This window comes from Entelurus aequoreus, linkage group LG21 (assembly GCF_033978785.1).
Source record: "Entelurus aequoreus isolate RoL-2023_Sb linkage group LG21, RoL_Eaeq_v1.1, whole genome shotgun sequence".
Classification (NCBI taxonomy): domain Eukaryota; kingdom Metazoa; phylum Chordata; class Actinopteri; order Syngnathiformes; family Syngnathidae; genus Entelurus; species Entelurus aequoreus.
Window position 1 is genome coordinate 29,705,617 of NC_084751.1, and position 18,915 is coordinate 29,724,531.

The 18,915-nt window shown below is 36.5% G+C and overlaps 1 protein-coding gene across 1 annotated transcript; it reads right to left on the bottom strand.

Moving 5' to 3' along the window:
* Positions 1-377: 377 nt before the first annotated feature.
* On the bottom strand, positions 378-15,611 carry tdgf1 (teratocarcinoma-derived growth factor 1). The gene is made up of 6 exons (XM_062032004.1): positions 15,354-15,611; positions 15,221-15,285; positions 13,880-14,068; positions 11,820-11,934; positions 10,768-10,877; positions 378-899 (listed from the first exon to the last, which is right to left on the bottom strand). Exons 1-6 carry the CDS (start codon positions 15,365-15,367, stop codon positions 793-795), a joined length of 600 nt encoding a protein of 199 aa, XP_061887988.1. The 5' UTR covers positions 15,368-15,611; the 3' UTR covers positions 378-792.
* Positions 15,612-18,915: the final 3,304 nt, after the last annotated feature.

Genomic DNA, 18,915 nt, shown 5'->3' on the forward strand with positions numbered 1-18,915 from the left:
TGACAAAACTATGCTTTCCTTTTTGGGTAGCTATTCATTAAAAAAACAAAAAACAATTATTTTTGTTAACTATTATTTTATTTGCAGGTCAAATATAATATAACCAAAACACTAACACATTATCAGAGCTGTGTCAATACAGCTAGTGAGTGTGCCATACACTCACTGAGGTGTCATTTACCCATCACTGGTAGTTATTAGTGTTGGTGTAAATATTTACATAGTAAATGACTGTTTGTGTATTTATTTAAAAAGTCTGGATGCTTGTTAGCCACTCCTTCCGTAAATTTAGTAATTTTTGAAAATGTCTCATACCCCCATCCATTTTGAAGCAAAACATTTTTGGCACAAGTACAGACAACTTTGGAAAATAAGTTTAGACACATGTTGCTTTAATAAACAGATGATGCATACACATACATACATGTTTTACCCTGTCACGTCACGTCACATTAAGTTCATAACAAAAAAAAATTAATCTTTCCTTCACAAAATGCAGCCAAAAAATATTAAAGATTTTCATAAAAACGTTATGTACAGAACCCTCCTCAGTGTTCTTCCCGCATCGGAATGAGGAATTACGATGTTGCTGGTCTGTTGCGATCAGCTTTATGGCTACTCTTGAAATGGTTCACTCATCAGGAACCAATGAGCGCTTGCCAGTTCCTGGAGGTATTTTTCTCCTCTGCTGATCAAGCATTTCCCTTGAATAAAATAAATAGGTTTTTTTTTACAATTCTGTTAGAGTTGAACCAGTTTTGGAAATGTCTCGTTTCTGCACAGCACAGAATATCATAGAAGAATATGAAGCGTCAGAAGCAGGGTCATGTTCAGGAAACAGCTGGTCTGAAGCGTCCTGGCGGCGGAGGAATGATACCAGTGCACGTCCTCCGAGTCATCTAAAAATCACAGAAGTAACGTATTCATATCTTAACCTTACAGTATTTAAGTTGCTGTGCTAACTGTTAAGCTATGACTGTATATACTGTACATATGTACTGTATATACCAGGGGTGTCAAACTCATTTTAGCTCAGGGGCCGCATGGAGGAAAATCTGTGCACACCCGGGCCGGACTATTAAAATCATGGTATTAAAACTAAAAATTAAAGACAACTTCAGATTGTTTTTTTGTCTTACTTTGGCCAAAAATAGAACAAACACATTCTGAAAATATTACAATAAAAATATAGAAAAAAATACCGGCAGCGGTAAAGTTTAGATCCATGTAGGAAAGAAGAAAGTGAACGAATGTTTATAACTGAATACATTTACATATGCATAAAAATGTGTTTTCTTTTGTATTATTTCTTTTATGAATTAAGTAATGTTTATGACAACCTTTTTCCAAAACACAATACAGAATATGAGATATAACAGGATAATGCATACATTTAGTATTTGTTTACAAAAAACAGGGACTCCAAAAATGTACTGTGGGACCCCAATTTTATGACTCGATGGGGTCCTTGGAACCCCATTTTGAAAATTCATTGCGCCAACACTGATGGAGTATTGGTGCGTGCAAAACAGCAACAGGTGGCTGTGGCCGATTCTAATACTAATCCAATATCATCCTGGGGGCCATAGATCATTCATTCGCGAGCCGGATATGGCCAGCGGGCTTTGACTTTGACAGCCCTGGAATATACTGTACATCCAAGTAAACGGAAAGAACGTCAGCAAAAAGCTCAACCAAACCAATTTTAGAAGACAAAACAAGCCACACGCACTTAACCAAGAATGATCACAACCGGCTAGCTCAGGGGTGTCAAACTCAAATACAGAGTGGGCCAAAATGTAAAACTGAACAAAGCCGCGGGCCAAGGTTGAACAAATTAACCTTTTAATATGGACCCAAACAAGTTTTGCATTGATTATTGAACAATCAAGGCTTATATAACTTTATAGTGACATGCAAAATCGAGTTTCAAATAATAATGATAATAATTCAAAAATATCAATGGCATATCAAATAAAATTTGAATAAAAATTGAATGCCTCTTTTCTATTTGCAGCCTTCTGAGGTAAATATCAACATTAACTTTTTCCACAAGCTAATACATTTGAAAATAAAATAACAATGAATAAATCAACCATTCAGACCTTTTTACTGCTCAGTTTGCAACACACTGATCTAATCTGATGTGCCCAAGCCAGATACCTGCCATCTTTTCTTGGATGCTAATTCATTAGAGGCCTACTGAAATGATATTTTCTTATTCAAACGGGGATAGCAGATCCATTCTATGTGTCATACTTGATCATTTTGCGATATTGCCATATTTTTGCTGAAAAGATTTAGTAGAGAACATCGACGATAAAGTTCGCAACAAGCCTTGCCTGTACCGGAAGTAGCGTGACGTCACAGGGTGAAGGGCTCCTCACATTTGCACATTGTTTACACCAGCAGCGAGAGCGATTCGGACAGAGAAAGCGACGATTACCCCATTAATTTGAGCGAAGATGAAAGATTCGTGGATGAGGAACGTGAGAGTGAAGGATTACAGTGCAGTGCAGGACGTATCTTTTTTCGCTCTGACCGTAACTTACGTACAAGGGTTCATTGGATTCCACACTTTCTCCTTTTTCTATTGTGGATCACGGATTTGTATTTTAAACCACCTCGGCTACTATATCCTCTTGAAAATGAGAGTCGAGAACGTGAAAAGAACATTCACAGTGACTTTTATTTCCACGACAATACATCGGCGAAGCACTTTAGCTACGGAGCTAACGTGATAGCATCGGGCTTAACTGCAGATAGAAACAAAAGAAATAAGCCCCTGACTGGAAGGATAGACAGAAGATCAACAATACTATTAAACCCTGGACCTGTAACCACATGGTTAATGCTTTCAAGCCTGGCGAAGCCTAGCAATGTTGTTGCTAACGACGCCATTGAAGCTAACTTAGCTACGGGACCTCGACAGAGCTATGCTAAAAACATTAGCTCTCCACCTACGCCAGCCAGCCCTCATCTGCTCATCACGACCATGTTGTTGTTATAATATGTTGTTATGATAGAATATACTGTCCCCAAACTACAGGCCGCGGAAAGTCTCTAGTTTTTTTTTTGTCTGACCGCTGCCATGTTAGCTACCTCTCTTTGTTTATAATGTCTGTATGTATGTATGTATGTATGTATGTATGTATGTATGTGTATATACACATACACATATACATACATACATATATATATATATATATATATATATATATATATATATATATATATATATATATATATATATATATATATATATATATATATATATATATATATATATATATATGTATGTATGTATATATATGTATATTAGGGCTGGGAATCTTTGGGTGTCCCACGATTCGATTCAAAATTGATTCTTGGGGTCACGATTCGATTCAGAATCGATTTTTTTTTTTTCAATTCAACACGATTTTTGATTCAAAAACGATTTATATATATATATATATATATATATATATATATATATATATATATATATATATATATATATATATATATGTATATATATACTGTATATATATATATGTATGTATGTATGTATGTATATATACATACATACATACATACATACATATATATACATACATACATATTTATATATATATATTTTTTTGTTTGACCGCTAACATGCGGCCCCCGAGTCAAAAAGTTTGGGGACCCCTGTACTGTACATTCAATGCTAATGTGAGTGGCTCACCTTTGCTTGATCGCTATCAGTAGCTGACAACAAAGAAAGCTAATGTGTGTGTGTTACATGGGGAGAAGTTTACGTGTTCAAAGCCTGAAAATATAATAATGCTTACAACACTTTGGAATGTTGGTGCCCTTTGGCAGCCGCATAAAGGTTACAAACTGCCCTTTTAATTGATACATGTCAAAAACATGCAAGGCCAGCCCATGTCAGGAGTAATCTTCATGACAATAATATTTACTTAACCCTTCCAACAGTTCTTACTCTTGTCCAGTGTAAATATACAATACAGGCCAAAGGTTTGGACACACCTTCTCATTTCAATGAGTTTTCTTTATTTTCATGACTATTTACTTTGTAGATTGTCACTGAAGGCACCACAACTATGACACCTGTGAAGTGAAAACCATTTCAGGTGACTACCTCTTGAAGCTCATCGAGAGAATGCCAAGAGTGTGCAAAACAGTAATCAGGACAAAGGGTGGCTATTTTGAAGAAACTAGAATATAAAACATGTTTTCAGTTATTTCATCTTTTTTTGTTATGTACATAACTCCACATGTGTTCATTCATAGTTGTGATGCCTTCAGTGACAATCTACAATGTAAATATTCATGAAAATAAAGAAAACCATTGAATGAGAAGGTGTGTCCAAACGTTTGGCCTGTACTGCACCTTTTCACGTTTACAGTAACCATCAAAGTCCTTACTTTCAAACCAGAGGGTGTCCCGATACAACATTTTTACTTCCGATGTGATACCGATATTTGAGCTTTGGGTACTGATATTGATCCGAAACAATATCAGCAGGAATCATACATATTTTTAGTTCTTTGTAGTGTGGAATGTTAGAAAAGGTTTGCTCAAGTAAAATTAGTCAAACAGAGACAATGGCAGGTACGTATGAAAAACACTAACCTATTTATTGTCAACCATTTGAAATGGACTGATATCTTTAATTGAGTTTAAGGGGAGTAGGAATTGTTTTTGTTGCTAACTAGTGGCCACAATAATTCAATAAGTCGTGCCGCAGCAAGTTGAATGAGATTAGTTTGTCACTGGATACTTTTTTAATATGCTTCTTCCATGGAAACTTTCATGTCTGAAAGTAATATGTAACTTTGATCATTTGATACTTGTTGTGTTTTAAACTGCAATATTGTTCAATTAAGGACACGTATTGCATATTTCTAGCTTGTACATTGTACAGTATGTACGTTGTCCTCGCCCTGAAGAAAGTAATGCATATAGCAGTACAGGTGGTACAGGCCTGTTATGTACTGCACCGGTACGTGCTCCCTACTGGAATTGATACATCCCCCATCATCTGCGCATGAATCCAAGGAATGCAGACATGTAATTGCACATTGAAGGAACCTTTCACGGGAGTACAATCGTTACACTAAATAACACTGTGTTTTCGTATTTTGTCATTTCATATACAGTACAGGCCAAAAGTTTGGACACAACTTATTCAATGCGTTTTCTTTATTTTCACGACTATGAAAAAAAAGGTGAAATAACTAAAAACATGTTTTATATTCTAGTTTCGTCAAAAAAGCCACCCTTTGCTCTGATTACTGCTTTGCACACTCTTGGCACTCCCTTAATGAGCTTCAAGAGGTAGTCACCTGAAAGGGTTTTCACTCCACAGGTGTGCTTGAAGCTCATCGAGAGAATGCCAAGAGTGTGCAAAGCAGTAATCAGAGCAAAGGGCGGCTATTTTGAAGAAACTAAAATATAAAACATGTTTTCAGTTTTTTTGTTAAGTACATAACACCACATGTGTTCATTCATAGTTTTGATGCCTTCAGTGACAATCTACAATGTAAATAGTCATGAAAATAAAGAAAACACATTGAATGAGGAGAAGGTGTGTCCAAACTTTTGGCCTGTATTGTACATATTTAAATCTACAAACTATTAAGACTTCAAAGATTGTTAATTCGTTAAACGATCAAATGTATGATTTCTTAAGTTATATTTTTTGTGCTGGAAAACAAAAGTGCCCCCTGCATGCCCTGGGGCACTTGATTTTTGACATCCATCCATCCATCCATTTCCTACCGCCTGTCCCTGTCGGGGTCGCGGTGGGGGGCTGGAGCCTATCCCAGCTGCTAAATCATAAATGTTATTGTTTAATACGAGGGTCCCCAGCCTTTTTCTTCTTAGAGCTACAGTACTTTTACAAAATGAAAAATGGCCGACAGCTATTTATTTTTGTAATGTTTATTTTCATAACTATTTCAATCCAAACAAGAGTAGTCCGCTTGTTCTGCCAGAACATTAACAAAATGTTAGTATTTAAAAATGATATGTTGTACTAACAATGTTTGTCTGCTTTTATATTTTAGTATGCATTTATTTCCAGTGCAGGTTTTTTAATCTTTATTTGAGCTACCGGTACTTTGACAAAGGGTTTTGTGTTTTATGATAATAAAAATAATAATCACAATGTTAGTACATTTAATTTTAAAGCGCTTTTCTAAAAACTCAGACACATAAAATATCAGTCATTAACCTTAAAACAGAAAACAAAGAAACAGAAAAAAACAGACAAAATCATTCCAGTTTAAAAATATGGGTTTCGGAATTAATAAAGTTAGTATTGTATATAGTATTATATGACTGGCAACATTTGAATTGCACTGTTTTTACGAAGCAGATCTTTACACAGTGTGGTTATTGCCGTTATGCTATTTAGTGGTAATTTCATGTTTGAATTGAATAGTTATACAAATACTGAGTTTAAGCAAATATTTTTTCACACTTTGGTGAGCTTCTCAAAATCAGTTAACAAGCTACTGGTAACTCACAAACTACTGGGTGGAGACCCCGGTTTAATAGTTTGTAGTGTTAAACATCTATACTAAGTGACAAAATACAAAATATAATGTTACTTAGGGTAATTATTGTACATTCCTGGGATTTAAATTGATGCGCCGGGGTGTACAAATTCCAAAAGGGAGCACGTCTTGCCAGAACACAGACACTACCAACTTCTTAAATGTATTTTATTGATGACACCAAAGCTATTGTTAAAGTACCAGTAGAGTGGAAAACAAGTTGACTTTATATGCTTATTTGTGTTTCATTGTAATCATTAAACCATATCCAATTGTATTTACAATCCTCAAAGTATGTGAAAATACTGTCTAAACATCACAAAATGACACAAATTCAGTCAGCCATTTTTAATATTACGCTCCGAACGTCTTCAGTAATTTCCGTAGAGTGACATCACTGGAGTATCAGTTCAGTCATACTGGAAATATGCACAAATTAGACAGATAGGCGCTGTCTATCATTCACAATCCTTATGTCAGACATGAACACATATGTTTTTCTTTTTTATGCATTCTAAGTCGTAAATAAATTAATACATGAATATTCCGCCCACAAAACCCTCTAAATAACAATCCAAAACACGCCATCAATACTCTACATACATCATACTTGCCAACCTTGAGACCTCCGATACCGGGAGGTGGGGGTGGGGGGGCGTGGTTAATAGGGGAGTAGTATATTTACAGCTAGAATTCACCAACTCAAGTATTTCATATATATATATATATATATATATACTGGATAGCCTCCGGAACACTGAAATTCAAGTATTTATTTTATTTATATGTATAATAAAATAAATAATATATATTTATTTTATTCAAGTCAAGTCAAGTTATTTCATACACATATATATATATATATATATATATATATATATATATATATATATATATATATATATATATATATATATATATATGTATGAAATAACTTGACTTTCAGTGAATTCTAGCTATATATATTTATTTTATTATACATATAAATAAAATATAGCAGTCAAGTTATTTCATACATATATATATATATATATGTATATATATATATATATATATATATACACATATATATATATATATATATATATATATATATATATATATATATATATATATACACATATATATATATATATATATGTGTATATATATATATATATATATATATATATATGTATGAAATAACTTGACTGCTATATTGCTAGCTATGTATATTTATTTTATTCAAGTCAAGTTATTTCATACATACATACATATATATATATATATATATATATATATATATATATATATATATATATATATATATATATATATATATATGTATGAAATAACTTGACTTTCAGTGAATTCTAGCTATATATATTTATTTTATTATACATATAAATAAAATAAATACTTGAATTTCAGTGTTCCGGAGGCTATCCAGTAGATGGCAGTATTGTCCTGTTTAACTTCTCTGTTCATGACTGAGTATATCATTTCGGCCACCGTGTTCAATGGAGAAGTCTGTTCTACAAAACGTACAGGCAACATAATTACATACCCCTTCCCCTTCGAACTGTCCTGGATGAACTGAAATTCTTGTTTCCATTCGTTTTGGAACTTGCAAACGTATTTCTTCATCTTGCTCGTCGACGGCGTCGCCATGTCTGTAACTTCCTCGTTCTTCTGCTTCGTCTCCTTGTTGTGTGCGCAGTTGTGCACTCTACTCTCTAAAAGCCGTAGATGTTATGACGTCATTGGTCAAGCAAGCTGTTTATATTGTGGGAAAGCGGACGTGAGAACAGGCTGTCCCCACTCAGGTCCGCATTGAGCTGGAGGGGGCGTGGCCTCCAGCTCCGGCTGAATACCGGGAGTTTGTCGAGAGAAAATTTCTGCCGGGAGGTTATCGGGAGAGGCGCTGAATATCGGGAGTCTCCCGGTAAAAATACATATCATGACCTAACTATTAACCAAATATTACCGATGTTATTATAAGCGCTAACGCAGACAAACTATTTTTTAGCAGCACTTTACTGTGAGTGGGTAGCGATGTCCTGCTGCCCCCGCATCACCACGTCTTGGCTCGTCAAAGCTATTCTAGAATATAAATAATGCCATTAATCTAAATATTATGAGGATTTAGCCTTGAATCTAGAGGTTGTTCATCTGTGACATTCAAACACACAGTGATTGCAGGGAGACTTTTCCTTGTTAAACCTTTGTGGTCATCACGATTAATTCTTTATATAAACGGGAAGATATGGACATCTACCAGTCATCATCGATGTGAGAGCAGACATTGTACAGTAAGCTATTGTTTTTATCATGTTTGTAGTTTGTATTTCTTGTTTAGCACTCAGCCATTCTGCGACATGATGTTTAGTGTTTCACTAAAGCTGGATCTGTGTAGCAGTGCTTCTAAAACTTGTAGCTCATCACTTTCTATTCAGGATCAACAATACAGGTATAAGTTTCTGGATCATAATTTTTCCAAAAGTAATCGCTATTGGCTCTCATAAAGTCTGCATGGTTTGCATTGTTGATGGTAGGGAAGGGATCTGTGGTTCCTACCTCTACGTCACGCAACCAAGAGACTGGCTAGCTCATTATCTCTCGGGAATGTCTGTGAGATTGATACTATTTTGATCATATCTATTTACTCGCTAACTTTGTAAGTCTTTCAGTGTCATACATCAGATATATGCGATATTAGCTTCAATATAGAGGCAACTTGTTTTTCCATTCTACTGGTACTTTAAACTACCGTAAGTCTTCAACAGCTCCGGCTGAATACCGGGAGTTTGTCGAGAGAAAATTTCTGCCGGGAGGTTATCGGGAGAGGCGCTGAATATCGGGAGTCTCCCGGTAAAAATACATATCATGACCTGACTATTAACCAAATATTACCGATGTTATTATAAGCGCTAACGCAGACAAACTATTTTTTAGCAGCACTTTATTGTGAGTGGGTAGCGATGTCCTGCTGCCCCCGCATCACCACGTCTTGGCTCGTCAAAGCTATTCTAGAATATAAATAATGCCATTAATCTAAATATTAGGAGGATTTAGCCTTGAATCTAGAGGTTGTTCATCTGTGACATTCAAACACACAGTGATTGCAGGGAGACTTTTCCTTGTTAAACCTTTGTGGGCATCACGATTAATTCTTTATATAAACGGGAAGATATGGACATCCTACCAGTCATCATCGATGTGAGCGCAGACATTGTACAGTAAGCTACTGTTTTTATCATGTTTGTAGTTTGTATTTCTTGTTTAGCACTCAGCCATTCTGCGACATGATGTTTAGTGTTTCACTAAAGCTGGATCTGTGTAGCAGTGCTTCTAAAACTTGTAGCTCATCACTTTCTATTCAGGATCAACAATATAAGTTTCTGGATCATAATTTTTCCAAAAGTAATCGCTATTGGCTCTCATAAAGTCTGCATGGTTTGCATTGTTGATGGTAGGGAAGGGATCTGTGGTTCCTACCTCTACGTCACGCAACCAAGAGACTGGCTAGCTCATTATCTCTCGGGAATGTCTGTGAGATTGATACTATTTTGATCATATCTATTTACTCGCTAACTTTGTAAGTCTTTCAGTGTCATACATCAGATATATGCGATAATAGCTTCAATATAGAGGCAACTTGTTTTTCCATTCTACTGGTACTTTAAACTACCGTAAGTCTTCAACAATAATGCCAACCATTTGTGAAAAAAGAGTATTTGCCGCTTGCAGGGATATACATTTCTTTATGGTAATCCAACTGTGTCAAGAACACAAGGCTTTGATGCAAAGCAGAGTAAGGGTTTGTTTACCAAGGAGTGTCAGCCTGTCAGACGGAGAAGGAGATTGGGCGTTTCCTGTTTTTTGTGTTTCGCTGCCCATCATGGTATAGAATGACATGGTGTAGTTATGTAAATGTACCTGTACTGCGGGAGTTTCAGAGAATGATACGAGTTTTCTTTTTCTGCCGTAGTGGAATATTTTAGGGCAGGATCTTTGAGTCTTGAAATGCAAATGAGCGAGCCTTTCATACGGCCTTTATGATCAACGAGGCTTAACTGAGAACACTTTGATGGGCCTCTTTGCACATGCATCGCTCTCCCCTCAGCCACACCGAAACGCGTTTGAATAAACATGAACAACACTTGAGTGAGGAGATACCCTCACAAGATGCTGGTACGACGACAATGTGTAACTATGCGGACTTTCAGACATACATACCGCAGTCGTTATGAAAGACGTGGGGGAAGCAGTGCAAGAAACCATAACCACAGCGGCAGTAGGAACAGCCCTTACGGACCCATTCACCATGCGGAATCAAACCACAGCGCCTACACAGACAGAGAAAGGACAATGTATGTGTTGTGGCACATAAAATCAGGCAGTCGTGTTCCTGTAATATATGCAACAAATATAACATGTATTTTGTTTCAAATTGGCATGACACATAATAATAAGAACATTTGATAGGTCAGAGGTGTCGTGTTGTCACTATTGCATGACAACGAATGATGCATATGTTGTTATTCTGCACCGACATGTATCTATCTACAGTGGTAACTCAGGTTTCGTTAGTAATCTGTTGAATAACACGAAACCGCACAAAAACCGGAGCAAATTTTTTTTCTTTATGGAAAATACAATACACATTTTTATAAAGAATTGTTGTAGTTTTACATGCAGAAAACAATGTGAAATTCATATAAGTATAAATTTACCTTTAACACAACTATTATCTTTATTGGCGAGTCTGGCGACTTATTGACAAAGAGGGCAATCCTTGTTTTTTTTGCGATTCTGAACCAATATAAAATTTTCAAGAATCTATTTTTAAAAATGTTTTTTAGGCAATATCTGTGCTTACCTAAAAGGAGCTTTTGTAATCTATTGTGAAAAATGTTTAATTGTAATGTACATACCAAAATAATATATTGTGAGAATTGGTCAAAAATCATCCCCCCAAGAATCGGAATCGATGAATTGTGAGTTGCTGTAAGATTCACATCATTACCTTTAACTTTTCTCAACTGATTCAAAATACTTCCAACCAAAACTCACTCAAAACATTCAGGCAAAGTTTTTTCTCTTTTAAATAACTAAATTTCCAACATTCACACACAATCTCTACAATTGCCTCATCCAGTTAAAAAGAAAAATAACATGTCTTATCTGCAAACACGCGTTTCGGCTACAAGACCATTGAAGGCTGTCAGGCGTCTCCAAATGTGAAAGTAAATGCGGTGTAATGGGGCGCTGTGTTGTTTTTGTGTTACCTGATGCGCTGGTTGTACTCACAGCTCCTACCGGTAAAGAAGGGAGGACAAGCACAGAAGCTGCCCAGAATACAAGTCCCTCCATTCTTACAACAGCTTCGGCTCTGCTCGGCACCTAGGAGGTGAAGGAAAATAACATAAATATACAGGTATAATAAATAGTTTTTCCACTGAGGGGCATATACATTTTATAGATAAAACAGTCAACGCAGGCTTTCGAAGGTTTTTTCGGGGTTGGCCAAAAATGTCTGAATTTGTGGCAGCATTTTCAGAAAGTAGCGACAAAAGTTGCAATGTTTTGGGGCTTTTTTTTCAAGAACATTGAATCCATTTGTGAATTTGTTGTCTATGTTTTCAGCTTTTCTTGTAACCTTAACCTAAAAAAAGCATATGATTTCAACAAGAATTGGAAAACAGTTGCTGTATTGATGTTTTACTCATTTTATACCAGACAGACTTAAAAGTAAACAGATTAAATTACTGTACTGTTTTAATTAAATATAACTAATAATAGTAATAATTAATTATAATTACAGAAAGAAACACCATCAAAGGCTTCCCTATTGTCTACTTGAAAACGTTTTGTTCATATTAAACATTCATTTGTATTCCAACACATTTATTCCTGCACATTAAGAACATTTGTAAACTGTTAAACACAATACATAGTGGTATTTGATTGCTGGTAAAAAAAGAGACAATGAGAAATAATAATCACACTTTAAAATGTTGGTCATGTTAACGCTGCATCTTTGTTAGGTCAGCATGACAAACGAAAATATGTTCTTAACTGTCTTACCCTGGATACATAAATGTTGAACACACTAACTCTATGAATAAATTCTCAGGGCATTCAATCGATCGAAACTGGACTATTTGGTTTGTCTTAGAAGACGTTTCTCCTTAGTTCATGCTCATAGACTTAGATAGGTCAGATCTAGTCTAGAAGCTGGTGCCAAAACCCAAATACTTATAGACCAAAACCAGGAGAGTGTGCCTGGGCAAGGATGGTTCGACTTCTAAGACAAACCAAACAGTCCAGTTGCCACCGATTGATGAGAACATCCATAGACATGTATGAATACATACAAACTAGGCAGTGAAGACTTAGGTATGTCGCTTAATGTTTATATACTAAATTACCCAGAAGGTTTAGCGCCGTAGACAGGAACTGGAAGTAGGTCTAAAGCTACGCGGGAGAACAACAATTGTGCCATTTGAGCAATAAAGTTGCCGTTACTCCTTTGTCTACACAAGAAACAAACATAACTTTTGATTAGACAGGTAACGTTTGTGTTTGAGTGCTGCTCATAGACAAATTATTTTGGCAAAATTGACACTAATTGGCCAAAATGTGCAGGGAAGTTGTCGGAATTGGACAAAGTTGCAAGGCCATGCATTATTTTGCGGGAATTGGTTGACTTGGCGCAATTGCAAAACCATGAACTCCTAGAGGGACTGATAAAAGATGTTTAAAGCAATCCAATATCGGTCAATATATGCTTAACTATCACAACAAAATATATTCGCTTTGTTATTGCTGACGAGGCAAATTATCTAAATAATGCTGAGTTAATTAGATTTTTACAATAAAAAAACAGGCTGAGGGTCAAAAATGGCCTCCATGCTGCATTTTGGACACCCTGCTCTATCTGCGTTCTGTTACAGCTCCTAAATTCATGTAGATTTACACTACAGATCACAACAGGATGAAGACACTGTTAAAAGTTTAGATTTTTTTAGGGTCCCAGTCTGTGTGGTGGCAGCACATCTGTAATCTGTGACGAAAAGCATTCAACCATTCGACGGCACATTCCTGCTGCGCCTCTGCTTTGCATCAGCAGACAAACGCAAATGGTCTCAACAAACGTCTGAAAGTAACAGAAATGCACTAAAACTAACAAAGAACCGCACTTAAACCTTTTTTTCTACCCTGAGTTTTTGTGCCAAAAACTTACAGAATTTCCATACAATGAAATACTTACAAGGTCTGTTTAACTTAATTTACCCTTTCTTAGAACTTTTAACAAACATGAAGAAAAAAGAATACTATTACTTACTGTTGGTGAGGCCGACGAAGGGCATGACGGCACTGGCATCACGGTGTTTACGGTCTGCGTTATTTGGCGAGTTCACCTGGGTAAACTGATCGTACAAGTCCTGAGAGGGCTGCTGTGAGTTTCCCTCGGAGGAGGACAACAAAGGGAATGCAGGAGTCTGGCCTTTGCTGCACCCGTCTGCCTCGCACCCTGAAAAGAAAATCACATTCAAATTTCATGTACCATCCATTTTCTACCGCTTGTCCCTTTCGGGGTAGCGGGGGATGCTGGCATGTTAAGCAAAATTGTATGAAACCATGACGTTTTGAATGGGAAATGTACTGCAGGGGTGCAAAAAAGTTGGAAAAATGTTGAGTTTAATAAAGCAAAACTGACATGATGTATTTGGTCAGTGATAAGCCTTTTTCAAATGCAAAACACTTCACAGGAATAACAATTGCTCTACTGCTTGCCTTAGAGGACATTGTGGGCTTTCCAGAAAGGCTGCCATACTGACGAGCAGGTTTTTATATTTACAGATACAGTTATTGTGTTTTCAAAAAGGTAGAAAATGAATGTTTAACCAATAGTGGGTTTTGGTAGTCACTTTGAAGATACAGTAAACAACACATTTATACAATGTCCTATACGGTGGACTTCAGGATTTACTACTACTTTTTCATTAAAATGCAACAAAATGCAAAAATACTGTATATTGATGTGTACCCAAGAAGAAAAACTGCTTCTTGTGGTATATATTCATAACATGACTGACACACCCAACTTAATAAAGCATATCTATATAAAGTATTAAATAGTATTACCATTGTCCACTGCAGAGGATATTGCATAAAAAACAAAATACATTTTCCTGAAATTGTATTTTTCCTGGTCTCAGGAGGTTAAATGTAAATGTGCATCTCAATTATTAGAATATTGTAAACAGTTCATTGATTTTTAGGAGTTCAATTCACATTAAGAGATTTGCTGATTAGAGCACAAACCATTTTTTTAAATACTTTAAAAAAAATTATATTCTGTTTTATTTTTGTATTATTTTTAAGCCGTAATCATCAAAATTATTAAGAAAATTACCGAAATACATGCAATATTTCAGTGTGTGTGTGTGTAGTCAATCTGCAATGTAGTAGTTTCACTTCTTGAATCTGACTGCTGGAGTAAAGTCATTGTTCACAGATATTTTCATTTTTGAGATGCACCTTTTTTTTGCTGAAAAATATCAACTGGAAGATAAATTATATTAAGGATTAGTTCTACTATCGTTCATTTGCAATTGTTTTAAAACGGTGTTATTTAACTAAAACAGGCACAATGCATGCAGAAAATGTAAATGGTCCTGACCTGAAGTAGGGATGGCCTCAGATTCATGCAGACACATCAAAGCCAGAAACACGATCTTTAAAACCCTACAAAAGGGCAAAAAGGTAATTAAAAAAGTAACTATTTTGTTACAATCATTTAAGTCTCTACTCACCTGTGCATGAGCATCGTTGTAGTTTTAAAATGAAAAAAATAAATAAAAGTAAAATCCACTAAACGGCGGTTGCTACTCCAAAAAAATGGAAAAGGCAGAGCAAAAAAAGTTCCATGTAAAAGAGAGGAATAATTTATCTTATGTTGTCCTGAAAAGTGTTTTCTGTTCCGTGGTCTTGTCTGTTGTGTTGTTAGATCATCCAGGTGCCTCTCCTGCAGGTGGGATGGCCGCGGAAGTCCCGCCCACTGAGTCTCCCGCTGTCTGTCATGGCGCAATCAACAAATAACGCCAGTAGTTCATGTATATAGTGCTAGTAATGAAACTATATAAAACGGTTTGAAAGGTATCCTATGTGTAGTCGAAGATCTTTTTCAAGTGTTTCTTTTTTAAATAGATTGTCATAGAGATATGTAGGTTACTGTATGACATCCGTTTTGGAATACTATAGAATGAGGGCGTTGTCAGACACTGCCATCTATTGGCGTGTTCTTGTCAGTGTACATTGACTTTGTGGAGACGGTATATTGAAAAACATGCCTTGAACAATTTAATTCACACATTAGAAGTGCTTTGCTTGCGGTATAAGGAGCGATTTAATTTATAATGATGGAATATGACCAGGTTAACCCATAAGAAGGCTTCATGTGTGTTAAAGTGTGTCCTCCATAGCTAAATCCTAGAGTGCCACAGGCTACTGTGCTGTAAACTAGCTCATTTTAAAAAGTGTGTTTTTGTCATAAATCTCATAATAACTGTAATTATAAGCTAGGGTGTCAAGTATTACAATTAAATTATTTTAAATGCATTTATTTAATGAATTCACAGAAAACAAGCTAGGAAAATCCTACCAGGCGTTTAGCTTACGGAATTTGTCTTAAAATGGCAAAAATGCTAATAAGACACTCAATAAATGTCACTGTTTCAGTCATTATACATGAATATATTTAATTGGCTTTATTTTAAAAGTATGTGTGTCAAGTTGAATTACTTTTAGATCAGGAATACATTCAGCATGAACAATGTATTTCACCTCAATTAAAAATAAAAACATCAAATGCGTTCTATGTAAGGTCGCCTCTGGCTAAATCGGGTCCCCCGGTTTTTCTACTATTTGGCACAAACTTGAATTTAATTGATGCACGTTTTGGACTACGACAATTTAATGGGGAAGAATTAGTTTTGTCTTTAAAATAACAAATTTAACAAAACTAAAATGCATTCATACCAGAGGATTCAAACCCAGTGCATCATAGAAGACAGGTGAATGTACACGATACGCCATGGGGGATGGTGACACTTGAAAGAGAAATTTACTTTTCTAATTGTATCAGTGAAGGAGCAGAAAGGGGCTAGCAATACGATTTCATTATGTCATTCATTAATGGACATTTTACATGCAAAATGGGGCCCCACACATATCGTGGGACCCTATGCATAGTGCGTGATTTGCGTAAGGAGTGGCGGCCTCGCTTCCCCGTGTTATTTGCTAGTTAGCTTTACTTTGAATGACCCCGGAGACTATTTCTACTGCAATGTTTAACTTTTGTGATGAACATGTGAATAGTTTTATTCACACAAGCAGCTTATCCCGTCTCAACCCCCGACCCACCATTTCCCCCTGAGCAGAGGGCCACAGTTAGGGGGAAATGGGTATTTCACAATCTGTGCAGCATCACAATGCAGTCTGATCTCATGCTAATACACAGCGGGAGCACCAACAGCAGGAAGGTGAAAAGCCAACAAATGCACATCTGCATGTGAAAGCCCTCAGCCATGGGAGGACAGCAAAAAAAGAAATTGAAATGCATGATGAGCTGCAAGTGAAAGTGAAAGTCAGTGTGAGGAGTGTGTGCACACACATTTCAATCTTGTACACCATTGTTTTTCAACCACTGAGATTATCTAGGTTTACCTATTTGGGTTAAAAATATTTTTTGCAAACCAGTAATTATAATCTGCAATTGATGTGTTGTTGTTGAGTGTCGGTGCTGTCTAGAGCTCGGCAGAGTAACCGTGTTAAACTCTTTCATATCAGTAGGTGGCAGCCGGTAGCTAATTGTTTTGTAGATGTCGGAAACAGCGGGAGGCAGTGTGCAGGTAAAAAAGTGTCTAATGCTTAAACCAAAAATAAACAAAAGGTGAGTGCCCCTAAGAAAAGGCATTAAAGCTTAGGGAAGGCTATGCAGAACGAAACTAAAACTAAAGTGGCTACAAAGGAAGAAAAAAAAACAGAATGCTGGATGACAGCAAAGACTTACTGTGGAGCAAAGACGTCGTCCACAATGTACATCCGAACATGACATGACAATCAACAATGTCCCCACAAAGAAGGATAAAAACAACTGAAATATTCTTGATTGCTAAAACAAAGTAGATGCGGGAATTATCGCTTAAAGGAAGACATGACACTGCTACAGGAAAATACCAAAAAAAGAGAAAAAGCCACCAAAATAGGAGTGCAAGACAAGAACTAAAACACTACACAAAAGAAGACACCAAAAAACTCAAAATAAGTCACGGAGTGATGTGACAGGTGGTGACAGTACACCTACTTAGAGACAAGAGCTATATTGTTGCATGGTTGGTTATGGTTTAAATTCATATCCAACAATTGCGAGAACAACTTTTTATTGTCTATATCGGCTACTGAGTTTCATTTTTTAATATTTTCTGCTGGTGGTGTGCCTCTGCATTTTGTCAATGAAAAAAATGTGCTTTGGCTCAAAAAAGGTTGAAAAACACTGTTGTACACTATTCTACAACATACTTGCCAACCCTCCCGTTTTTAGCGGGAGACTCCCGGTATTCAGCGCCTCTCCCGATAACCTCCCGGCAGAAATGTTCTCCCGACAAACTCCCGATATTCAGCCGGAGCTGGAGGCCACACCCCCTCCAGCTCAATGCGGACCTGAGACTGAGTGGGGACAGCCTGTTCTCACGTCCGCTTTCCCACAATATGGTTGGGGGCGTGGTTATTTACAGCTAGAATTCACCAACTCGAGTATTTCATACTAGCTATATATATATATATATATATATATATATATATATTTATATATATATATATATATATATATATATATATATATATATATATATATATATATATATATATATATATTTATTTTATTTACATATAAAAGAAATACTTGAATTTCAGTGTTCCAGTGGCTATCCATTAGATGGCAGTATTGTCCTGTTTAACTTCTCCGTTCAACTTGCAAGCGTATTTCTTCATCTTGCTCGTCGATGGCGTCGCCATGTCTGTAATTTCCTCGTTCTTCTGCTTCCTCTCCTTGTTGTGTGCGCAGTTGTGCACTCCACTCTCTAAAAGCCCTAGATGTTATGACGTCATTGGGCAGGCAAGCTGTTTTATTGTGGGAGAGCGGACGTGAGAACAGGCTGTCCCCACCCAGTCTCAGGTCTGCATTGAGCTGGAGGGGGCGTGGCCTCCAGCTCCGGCTGAATACCGGGAGTTTGTCGGGAGAAAATCTCTGACGGGAGGTTGTCGGGAGAGGCGCTGAATATCGGGATTCTCCCGCTAAAAACGTGAGGGTTGGCA

What these genes read in the sequence shown, in the direction of transcription:
- tdgf1 (XM_062032004.1), bottom strand. An exon ending in GAGTACAACCAGCGCATCAG is followed by an intron (nt 10,878 to 11,819) that starts GTAACACAAAAA and finishes CTGTCTGTGTAG; the next exon opens with GCGCTGTGGTTTGATTCCGC. An exon ending in CGTCTTTCATAACGACTGCG is followed by an intron (nt 900 to 10,767) that starts GTATGTATGTCT and finishes TGTGATTTTTAG; the next exon opens with ATGACTCGGAGGACGTGCAC.